Source organism: Jaculus jaculus, chromosome 14 (genome assembly GCF_020740685.1).
Source record: "Jaculus jaculus isolate mJacJac1 chromosome 14, mJacJac1.mat.Y.cur, whole genome shotgun sequence".
NCBI classification, from domain to species: Eukaryota; Metazoa; Chordata; class Mammalia; order Rodentia; family Dipodidae; genus Jaculus; species Jaculus jaculus.
The window spans coordinates 25,259,198-25,271,404 of NC_059115.1; the positions used below are offsets into that span (position 1 = coordinate 25,259,198).

Consider the following 12,207-nt stretch of genomic DNA (forward strand, 5'->3'; position numbering starts at 1 on the left):
TTGATGCCTAGACAGTGATGCATTCTCAGTAATGTTCTCTTAGATAATTTCATTATAGATGATGTTACAGAGAGTGCTGAATGAAAGCTATGCAGCTCAGCCTGGTGAGATGACCCAATGCAGCCACCATAACAGATGAAGTGCAGCTTTGACAGAGACATTGTACACATGCACATCCACACAGTAAGGCCCTAGATCTGAGGCTGGGTGCATACTCTGAGAGGGTGGTAGGAAACCCGTGGCTTTTGCACAAATAATCTCATGGTTCACTGAATGTGGATAGTAATCAGTGTCAATAGATCCTCAATTCACAGAGATAGCCAGAGCCATCATAAGAGGAGGGCCACCTCAAGGTCACCTCCCACTCAAGGCACAAAGGCTTCCACCTTCCCTCCTGGGGAGCCCTTTGCCCCAGGAAAGAGCTCCTTCCTTCTATCCTCTGGTCATCTAGAAACACACTCAAAACTGCCTCTGTCAGTCTTCACCCTTCATCCCTCCACCTCTTTCCTCTGTTCTTTACTTGTCCCACTTGGATTAGCTCATTCCTGTCACTTCTCAGAGATGGAGATAGAGACTGCTCTTGTGGAGGTCAAGCTTTGATGGGTCAAATGGCAGGTCCTGTCCCTGGTTGATATAGTCTCTGGGCAGCATGGCATATAGCTCACTCCGGCCTCTTTGTAGAAATATGGTCTTCCCTGGGGGTCTGGGATCCCCTCCCTCTTCTTCCTTCCCAGTGTCTTAGCTGGCTTGTACTTATCTCCCTGCCCCTTGACCTTGAAGTGTCCCTGAGCTCCAGCTCTTCTGTCCACTATTCTCATCTATACTCCCACCTGGACAGCATCCTCCAGAACCATGGGAAGTGCTGCCTTAACCGGTGATGATTCTGAACTGAGCCCGTGGCTTGGACTCATCCCTGGACTCCATTCTTATATATTTAACTGCCTCATAGGCCTTCCCACTGGGCTATGCAGTGAGCATTACACACCAAGCATGTCTAAAATCCAACTCCTAAGTCCTCCCTACAAACCACCCCACTACATGTTTTCCAGTCACTCTTTTCAAACTCTCATCATCAGTTTAAATAAAACAGAGATCTTCCTAGGGATTATATCAAAAATCTGGGAATAATAGTCAGGTGTGGTGGTGCCTGCCTTTAATCCCAGCATGCAAGAGGCAGAGGTAGGAGGATTGTAGAGAGTTCGAGGCCATCCTGAGAATATACAATGAATTCCAGGTCAGCCTGAGCTACAGTAAGGCCCTGCTTTGAAAAACAAAACACTTTAAAAAAAGTCTGGGAATAAAAGCTTGGATTGTGGCCCACACCTTTAATCGCAGCACTTGAGAGGCAGAGGTAGGAGTACTATATGAGTTCAAGGCCAGCCTGAGACTACAGAGTGAGATCCAGGTCAGCCTGGGCTAGATTGAGACTCTGTCTTGAAAAATTAAGAACCTGGGAATAAGATTGAAATCTTTCATTTTCTTTAGCACCCACATGCTGATTTGAATGTGAAACGATCCCCAAGGCTCATGTGTTTGACCACATGCCCTGTTCCCGAAGGCTAAGGAACCTTCAGGAGGTGCAGCCTACCTGGAGGAAGTATGTCAATAAGGGTGAACCTTAACAATTTTTAACCTGGCCACGTACCCTTCTCTCTTTGCTTCCTGTCAGCCAGTTTGACAACGTGATCCTGGCTTGCTGCTCTGGCCTGCCCTGCCTTCCCCACCTTGAGGAAACTTCTCTTGAAACTTGAATTAAACTCTTTTCCTTCCATAAGTTGCTTCTGCTTGGGTGTTTGTTCACAGCAACGAGAAAGTAACTGCTACAACCCATATCCAGGTCACCACCATGTCCTACCTACAACACTCCTAAGGGATGTCCAAGATTAAACTACTTTTTCATATCCCGTCCTACAGTGTGGCACCGATCCAGGCTACCATCAGTTCATATACCATTATACCACTGCCATGGCCTTGGTGGCTCTGCTTCTATTTGTTCCTTGCTGTGTCATTCATGTCCACAGAGAAGACAACTGATCCTTTAAAGCCTATATGGGTTAAGGGACTTGGAGACAGCTCAGTGGGTAACATGCTCACTGAATTTAGATCCCCCAAATCTACATAAAAGCCATATGTGGTAAAAAGCACCTATAATCAAAGGTTGACACAGGAATATCCCTACGTGTAGTTACCTTCTCGTTGCTGTGATTATGCACCCAACCAACAGCTGATGGGAGAAAAAGTTTTTATTTTGGCTTACAGTCTTGAGGGGAAGCTCCATGATGGCAGGAGAAAGCATGGCATGAGCAGAGGCTGGACATCACCTCTGCCACAGCAGGTGGAAACAGCAGCAATAGAGTGAGCCAAGCTAGCAAACTGAGGGCTAATAAGCCTCAAGGTCCACCTCCAGCAAGACTCTACCTCCCCATTAGCCATCATCTGGGGATCTAGAATTCAGAATACATGAGTTTATGCGGGCTATCAGATTCAAACCACCACCCTTGGACTTACTGGATAGTTAGTCTAGCCAATTCAGTGGGTTTGAGTTTCGGTAAGAGAACCTGTATCCAAAAATAAAGTGGAGAACCATTGAGGAAAAAATGCAGCATTGACCTCTGGCTTCCACATGCAACCACACAGATAGATAGGCAATGGAAGTGGGGCTGGGCTCATAAGGCCTACCCTGCAGAGACCCACTCCACCCAGCTAGGTCTTATCTCCTAAAGGTTTTGCAACCTCCCCAAATAGCACCACTGGCTAGGACCAGTTGTTGAAATCCATGAGCCTATAGAGACATTTTACATTTATACCATAACAGTGTATGAACGAATGCTGCCCTAGGTTTCCTCTGGAGCCTGCCTCTGTACTGGGCCTCAATTCAGCTTTAAAGTCTGGGCAGGACATACAGAGTGCTCCACAGTCTGTTCTAGCAATAATACTGCTTGGGCTGCCAGCCCTCCACAAACCAATGATGCATTGTCATTGAGCCTGTTTTTTTTTTTTATTAAATCCATAGAATGCATATTAATGCCACTTTCTAAGCCCCCAGTGAGGATTTAATGACTTGTGTAAAAATATTTTGGGGAGATTTTCTCAGACTGACCTAGAATTCACTATGTAATCTCAGAGTGGCCTCAAACTCACAATGATCCTCCTACCTCTCCCCCACTACATCCAGCTGACGTGTAAAATTCTTAAGATGGAACTTCGAAGTGCTTAAAACTTCAAGAAACTAAAAATTACATTAAAACAATGTTGATAACTAAAAAAACAAAACACTATGTACTGGGCATAATCTTAAGTACATTATACTCATTGCATAAAGTTATAGATGAGTTAGATAATCTTATTGCCTTATTTCTTCAATGGGGAAACATATGGAAATAACTTAGTCATGGTCACACTACATATCAGTTATCTTCTTGTTGCTGGGATAAAATGCTTAGCAAAAGTTAGTTTAAGGGATGAAGGTTCATTTCAGCTTATAGTCTCAGGTGACAGTCTGTCAAGGTGCGGAGGTGTGGTGGCAGGAACTTGGGGCAGCTGGTCACATTCAGCACAGCGAGGAAGCAGAAAGGTGACTGCTGGTGCTCAGCAGCTCTCTCCTTTTATAAACTGCAGGGTTCCAGCCCATGGAGGGCTGCTGTCCCCAGTTAAGGTGGGGTTTTCCACCTCATTTAACTTAATCAATATATTCCCCAGTGACTATTCCCAGAGGCTGACCTAATTGGATAACCCTTCATGTGACTCTACCTCCTGTCCACTTGACAGATGAAGGGACAGAGTGCTGGGTTTCTGCCTGGGACCTCTGTTCCCACCCCCAGCTCCACGTATGCTGGGATCTCTGTTCCCACACCCCAGCTCCATGTATGCTGGGATCTCTGTTCCCATTCCCCAGCTCCATGTATGCTGGGATATCTGCTACCATTCCCCAGCTCCATGTATGCTGGGATCTCTGTGCCCACCCCCAGCTCCATGTATGCTGGGATCTCTGTTCCCACCCCCCGCTCCATGTATGCTGGGATCTCTGTTCCCACCCCCAGCTCCATGTATGCTGGAATCTCTGTTCCCACACCCCAGCTCTGTGCATGCTGACAGCCACAGGCTCCATGTTGACTTGTCTCCAAAGATTGGCAATGGCCTGAAGACTGATTTCGCTATATAGGATAGCCTGAGTGACCTGTGACAGTCTAGTGGTGGAATTTCATGCAGGAAACTCTGTGATGGGCTTTGTTTCAGAATCTCTGTTTCCTAATCAGGCTAAACTTGACCTGAGAGCAGAGCCTTGCTGGTTCCTTTATTTGCCCATTCTGATGGCCTCAGCCTGCAGGTTACTCCAGAAGATTCCTTCCATCAACAGAAAGATCCCAGCCCCTGCTTTGGACTCAGATCCTAAAGAGAAGCTGACTTCCTGAGACAATTCCAGTCCCAAAGAAGAAATAGCCATGAACATGGTAACAGGATCTATTATAGAATGAACTGTGACTCTCCCACCCCAAAGTTCACAAGTCAAAGGAAGGGAAGATAATGGGGAGGGAGTAGAAGACACCAGGAATGTGCACACCCAGAGGAAGAAAAGACCTGTAAGCCAATGAGAGAGGCTCCAGGAGAAGGCGCACCCTGCAGATACCTTGATCTTGAACTTCTGGCCTCCAGAACTGATGAAAAATGCAGCTCTTTTTTGTTTGTTTGTTGGTTTTGTTTTGTTTTAGGTGGGGTCTCACTCTAGCTCAAGCTGACCTGGTATTTACTATGTAGTCTCAGGGTGGCCTTGAACTCAAGGCAATCCTACTACCTCTGCCTCCCCAGTGCTGGGATTAAAGGCGTGCACCACTACACCCAGCTCAATGCAACTCTTTCATCCCCCTGATCTGTGGCATTCTAATGGTTCACGCTGATTAACCTATACTTGCTGTGTGCCTTATGGTCTCCTCCAGCAGACATCTGGAGAACAAAGGCTATTAACTATCCATGACCACTATTTAAAAGGTTGAAGTATGGGGCTGGAGAGATTGCTTAGTGGTTAAGGCATTTGTCTGCAAAGCCAAAGGACCCAGGTTCGATTCCCCAGGACCCATGTAAGCCAGATGCATAAGGGGCACGTGTCTGAAGTTCGTTTACAGTGGCTAGAGGCCCTGGTGTGCCCATTCTCTCTGTATCTCTCTCTCTTCTCTCTATCTCTCTCTGCTTGCAAGTAAATAAATAATTTTTAAAAGGGTCAAAGTAGAAAAATATGAGGAGTGAAACTACTTTGGAGGGTCTGCTATTTTCCTTGAGTATTGAATGGGTGCCTGCCACTGGTGCTTGCTCAATTTCCATCCTTTTGAAAGGAATGTTAACAAACCCTCCCACCACTCTCAGTGGAAGGATTGGTACTTCCTACTTCTCTACCCTACTGTGGCTCCAGGGATGGGTGCACAGTACAGACCTGGCCAGGCAGCTTCACAGCCATTGGTCATTCTCAAAGCACTCCTTTTTTAAAATTTTTTGTTCATTTTTTATTTATTTGAGAGTGACAGACACAGAGAGAAAGAGATATAGGGAGAGAGAGAGAATGGGCATGCCAGGGCTTCCAGCCACTGTAAATGAACTCCAGACGCATGCGCCCCCTTGTGCATCTGGCTAACGTGGGACCTGGGGAACCGAGCCTCGAACTGGGGTCCTTAGGCTTCACAGGCAAGCGCTTAACCGCTAAGCCATCTCTCCAGCCCCAAAGCACTCCTTTTAACATGCTATGTCTAATGCATTAGAGATTATTTGTCATGATTTTTGAACCTCAACGCTATTAGAATTTAAGAGTAAAAAAACTCCTTGTTGTTGGGGCTGTCTGGTACCTTGTAGGATACTTTAAAGCGTCCCTGGCTTCTCCTGGATGCCACTAACATTTAGTTGTAAACACTGATCATAGTGAAATATATTCTGATGGGATGACAATGTCCCTGGTTTGGAAGTCCTAAAGGCAAAGCAACACTACTCAGGCCCTGGAGATCCATGCCCAGGACTTCAATGTAACCCGTATTCACAGTGCTGGGCCACATGGACCTTCTGTGGGAGAGACTGCCTGGGGATGATGCTGGTAGAAGGAAGGCAGCGCTGAGAATGAGGGAAAGAGACAGATATGGTTTCCTTATGACATCCTGTGAGCCACTGGTTTCTACAAAGCTACATGTATGTCATAAAAACCAACACGTTTCCTTTAGGGCGTAAGAGAACTTGATATGGGGTTCTGTGGCAGGCATTCAGTCTCCTGAGTGACTTAAGACACCAAATTTTATCAAGTCCAGCCATCATAGTTGCTCCCTTGGGTGCCTTCGAGGCCTCAATAATAGTGTTGTGTTAGTTTGTTTGTTTCTGGAGGTCAAGTGCCCAAAGAGTGCCTCACTCCTGTGCATCCTGAGGGATGCTCAGAAATATTGTATAGATTAAAATGGTGACACGCTGGTCCAAGAATTTGACCCAGGATCTGATTTCATAGCCTGTGTAAGGTTTTGTTTCAATGTTTTCTTTTTACCTATGTCTGGACGGGAGAACTAGATCCAGTTACATGTGCAAAATGAAAAGGTTAGCACAATTTTTAGAACATAGTCACCAGCTGCTCCATGAAGAGATGGGGTGGCCTGTGTCAGGAAGAGTAAGTGGAGAGAGTGACATCACAGCCATGGGGTTGGCTATCATCAGTTGCTAGAGAGCACTCCAGATCCTGCATCTAATTTACTCTATTCAGCAGCCCTCGCACATGGCCATTACTTTCCCCTCATGTCACTGTGGACTCGGCGAGGTTCAGAGAGTTCTAGTAGCTCCCACCAAGCCGACCAGCCACAAGCCTCGGGGCTCAGACTTGAAGTGAGCGAAGGGCCAGCGTTGGCACACAGACTACACTGACCCTGCCTCGTGAGAAAAGGAGGGGTCTGTCGCAACAACTGACAGCAGGTGGACACAGGTGAAGGCCTGAAACTCCACCAGAATTCTCTATGGTCTGAATTACAGCTAGAGGGCTCAGGGAGGAAGAACCTGTACCCCTGAGGCCAACATAACATGGTATGGCCCATTTTTGTCCAGAGACAATTCCTGGCTGCTTGAGCTTGCCTGTCTCCATTTCTTTCTGAACACAGAGGATTCCAACACAGCCCAGCAAGGGACCTCCCAACTGCCAAAGCTGCCAGTATCCAGGCCCACCAGAGCAAACACTGAGCACCTCAGTCTATCAAATTTCTCTCCCAGCCACCCACTTGAGTCTCCTCTGGTTGAGCACCCTGCTGCTGTCACTCCAGAGTCTCTCCTGGCTTCCTCACTCACAATCCCAGAAGGAATTTCACCAACCACCATGCAACAAAGGCAAGAGCCAGAGCTGTGGTCAGTCAGACCTGGATCTGAGTTTCAGACGATGCCTCTGCAAAGTGGGCAAGCTACTCAACACCCAGAGTCTACGACTCATCATTTGTAAAGCAGGGAAACACTAACATTTAAGAAGTAAGTATCTGGGCTGGAAAGATTGCTTAGTGGTTAAGCCCTTGCCTGGGAAGCCTAAGGTCCTCGGTTTGAGGTTCGATTCCCCAGAACCCACATAAGCCAGAGGCACAAGGGGGTACGTGCATCTGGAGTTCATTTGCAGTGGCTGGAGGCCCTGGTGCACCCACTCTCTCTCTCTCTATCTGGCTCTTTCTCTCTCTGTGTGTGTCTGTCACTCTCAAATAAATAAATATATAAAAATTAAAAAAGAGAAGTAATAGCCAGGCAGCGCACTTAATCCCAGCACCTGGGAGGCAGAGGTAGGAAGATCACCATGAGTTCAAGGCCACCCTGAGACTACATAATGAATTCCAGGCCAGCCTGGACTACAGTGAGACCCTACCTCAAAAAATAAAACAAACAAAAAGAGAAAGAGAGAGAGAAGTAACTATCGATTGGATGCTGTCCACTGGTATGAAGCAGGTGAGTCTATGGTAGCCTTCTCTTCAGTTTGGGACTCCTTTCCCTCCCAACAGCTATTTAAGCTTAACCCTCAGCCAGTTCAACTTTCTTTTTTTTTTAATTTTTATTAACATTTTCCATGATTATAAAATATATCCCATGGTAATTCCCTCCCTCCCCACCCCCACACTTTCCCATTTCAGTTCAACTTTCATTCCAAGAAAGATTTTTTTAAAAGTTGCAGGGCTGGAGAGATGGTTTAGCACTTAAGGTGCTTGCCTGCAAAGCCCTAACGACCCAGGTTTTATGTGGCCCAGTACCCACATAAGCCAGATGCACAGTGGCACATGCTTCTGGAATTTGTTTGCAGCAGCTGGAGGCCCTGGTGCACCCCGCGCTATTTTCTCTCTCTCCTTGCAAAAATATACATTAATTAATTAACAGATAAAAACATCTTTTTAAAGATGGAAGTTGCTTAAAGCTAATAACCATTGTGTGTTTTCTCTTTCTCTCTCCCTCCCTCCTTCTCTCTGCCTCTTTTCTTTCTCCTCTTCTTCTCTCTCTCTCCTTCCCCCTGCCTCCCCTCTCCTTTTTCTGTGCAGAATCATTCTCCCACTCCACTGGGCTGAAGTAAGTTATGCATCACTTAGAAATTTAAAATGTTCAAAAACTTTTTTCTTTACCTTTCTTTGTGCTCCATTGCTGTTATAGAGCTTCCCTCAATGACCTCATTTTACATGTTAGAAAACCTCAGTTAAGAGATGAGGGAAGGCTGGAGAGATGGCTTTGTGGTTAAGTGCTTGCCTGTGAAGCCTAAGGACCCCAGTTAGAGGCTCTATTCCCCAGGACTCACATAAGCCAGATGCACAAGGTGGTGCATGAATCTGCAGTTTGTTCTCTCTCTCTCTCTCTCTCTCTCTCTCTCTCTCTCTCTCTCTCTGTCGCTCTCAAATAAATGAATAAAAATAAACAAAAAAATTAAAGAAAGCGTGATTAGGGAATAAACTCACATTACGCAGCTGATGGCTGGAGGTATTAGGACCTACAGAGCCATGCTATCCTGACCCCAAACCCAGTGATTCCCCAACAATTCTATCTGCTTGAGTTCAGAGCCTCTTTAAGGGGCAGTCTTGGCGCAGGAGTGCACAGGTATAAGGACAGTAGACATTCTATTCCACAGAGCCTGAAACAGGGTGACTCTATCTAGCTTGGATAGCAGGAAGACAGTGGACAAAGTCTGGCTTGGGGCACAGGCTTAGTGATAACACCTCAAGGCTCTGGCCAGTTGTCACTCTCGTTGTCCACCCACTCACATACATGCTATCCAATAGTCACGGGCTTACTGTAGCACTGCCTGCAGGACCTTACCCAAGAGCTTCGTGGCCCTGAAGACGGCAGTGCTGAGGCCATGATGTGCTCCTTCCAGCATGAGACGGCCACATGTGAGCTTGCTGAGCTTGCCTAGCCATCCTGAGCTTCCTTATGTCCTGCCCCCATCCACAAACCCATCAGAGCACAGCAATTAGACAAGAGGGAAGTGAATTTGTGTGCCTGGGACTGTGAAGGATCTCAGAAAACAGCACCTCTCATTCTAGTAGGCAAGAGACTTACATATGTACCTGGGACTGAGGGGTTTTTTGTTGTTTTGTTTTTGTTTTTGATCTTGTTTTTTCAAGGTAGGGTCTCACTCTAGCCAAGGCTGACCTAGAATTCACTATGTAGTCTCAGGGTGGCCTTGAACTCATGGCGATCCACCTACCTCTGCCTCCTGACTGCTGGGGTTAAAGGTGTGTGCCACCATGGCCTGCTTTGGGACTGAGTTTTTATTAGTTCCTGCTCTGGACCTGGCCTTGGGGACCAGGAAGATGTTCTCTGGGTGCCACAGACTTCCATGAGCACTACATGTATGCTTGCTGGTCCCCAGAAAAAGTAGCAGTATTGGGGAAGGTTGCAGAACCTTTAGGAGATAGAGTCTTGCTGGAAGGAGTGTGTCCCTGGGGGCCGACTTTGTACCCACCTGCTGTTCCTTGCTGTGTTTGCTGAGTTACAAGGTAAGATGCTCCTGCCATTCTTTCTCACTATAATGACTCTACCCTCCCAAACCGCAAGCCAAATTAAGATTGTTCCCTTACATAGGTTGCTTCTGGTCAGGTATTTTGTCCCAGCAGTGAGATCGTAAGAGGAACACTTTCAGATGACATTCTAGAAAGTTCGTCATTCTAGTGTACTACTTACTGGGAACATGAGGCAGAGTGGGAAGGGGTGCTAGGAGCCTTCTTAGGGGAGTGTCTGCAACTCCACGGTCTCTCTAGTGCATGTCAAGCGTGCAGCATGGAGATTCCTTGAACACTTACTGGGTGTGGAAGCCAAGGTGGAGACTCAGACGATGATGAGTAACATAGCCTCTATTTATTGAGCTGCTACTACTGTCATCCCCTTCGTTCAGTTTCTTGAGCACTTCTCTGCAGGTAGTAACTATCATCCCATTTTACAGATGAGGATACCAGGGTTCAAATAAATAAGGTGACTGGCCGTGACCATCCATCTGGTAGGCTGAAGACTCATGATTCAAGTTTAGATATGAAAGCCTCAGACTCTAGTCTTTCTACACATACCTCAGTAACCAGGAGAAAAGAAGACAGTGTTAGGGGAGACCTTATTGATAAACCAATGTGCTCTTAAAGGAGACTTCATGTCACAATTAAGCAAGGAATGAGGCTTACTGAGTGAAGAGCTACTGCCTGGAGAGGCTGTGGTAGGAATTTAAACTTGGAATTCTGATCTCACTCAGCCTCATTTGCATTGGGAACAATGTGAATGACCTAAACGTCTGTCAGGAATATAGTGGGAGGAACTCTAAGCAGCAGATTCTTTTCTTCCTTTTTTGCATATGTATGTTGTGCAGTATGAGTGCATGTGTGTTCATGTGTGTGCACACTCATATCTATGAAGTACATGTGCGCATGCATGTGGAGGTCAGGGGTCGATATCAAGGGTCTTGATTAGTGACTGTCTACCTCGTTCTTTGAGACAAGGTTTCTCACTACACCTGGAGCTCACAGATTTGGCTAGCTGATCCAGTAAGCCCCAGAGAGCACTTGTCTCTGCCTCCCCAGAGCTGTCATCACAGGCACACAGACCATACCTGGCATTTTACATGAGTGCTGGAGACCCAAACTCAGGTCCTGCTTGCACAAACAAGCTCTTTTCCAATGAACCATCTCTCCTGCCCATAATTGGGTTTCTTTTTTTTTTTTTTTGGTGGGGGGGGGGGTTTGAGGTAGGGTCTCACTCTAGCCCAGGCTGACCTGGAATTCACTATGGAGCCTCAGGGTGGCCTCGAACTCATGGTGATCCTCCTACCTCTGCCTCCTGAGTGCTGGGGTTGAAGGCATGCACCACCACGCCCAGCTAATTGGGTTTCTCAATGAGCAGATGTCTCTGTGCTTCTATAAAATAACCTGGAGGCTCTGGGCAGGGTGGTTTCCCTTCACCCCACATAGGACTCACACATTCCCCTCCCTGTTTGGCTCTGCCCTCCTGTTTGGCATCAGTCAGGTACCCTGGCTCTTGGCAGTGAAGCATCTGCCAGAGACTAAAGGGTGAGAAGGCAGAGGGTTACAGCATACCTTCCTTACTCCCCACATCTGGGACCAACACAGTCCGCCCCACCACAAGTTCAGCTGTGCTCATTGCAGCATCTCAAAGGCTCCCATTCCCCATGGGCACTGGTACTCTATTCCTTCCTGGGTACTGGTAACCCATTTCTTCTCCTTCCTCTTTGGGCATTCCAATCTCTCCAGTGAGCTTCTCCAAGCATAACCCAGGCTACTTGTTGACAGCTGGGACCATGACTTTAACACAAGCATATTATGATCATTGTAGAGGTTTTCTAAAAACCAGGAGGGGAAAAAAACAAACATACTGACCTCCCAAGAAACTTTCCAATCATCTTCACCATCAGTGTCCCCACTAGTCCTCCAATGGCAAATATGGACACGGTCACAGACCACAGCAGAGTCAGCGTATCTGAGTGTATTGGATGGCCATGCCTTCTTTTCCATGTTTCATTGTAAAAGGCCTTGATATACTGGAAACAATAACAAACTATATTATTCCCCTCTGTTACATCCTGATACTTGAAGCAAGCCCTGATATCAAACACAGAATCTGCACAGAGTGCTTGCTTCAGATGAGCTGGCACTTTGCTAAACTCCAAGCTTTAGCTCATTGAACCCTTCTTACAAGTTCTGGGAATGTTTCCTGTTTTATACTGAAGCTTGGAGAGATGGCATGGCT

The 12,207-nt window shown here is 46.7% G+C and overlaps 1 protein-coding gene across 4 annotated transcripts in view; it reads right to left on the minus strand.

The window, feature by feature from the left end:
• Slc2a9 (solute carrier family 2 member 9) overlaps window positions 1-12,207 on the minus strand; it is a 193,881-nt gene that overhangs the window by 119,644 nt on the left and 62,030 nt on the right. For all 4 annotated transcript variants that reach the window (XM_045133943.1, XM_045133944.1, XM_045133941.1 and 1 more), the window contains one exon: window positions 11,838-11,998. In XM_045133943.1, the coding sequence (XP_044989878.1) occupies window positions 11,838-11,998 (161 nt within the window). The remainder of the gene's footprint in view (window positions 1-11,837; window positions 11,999-12,207) is intronic.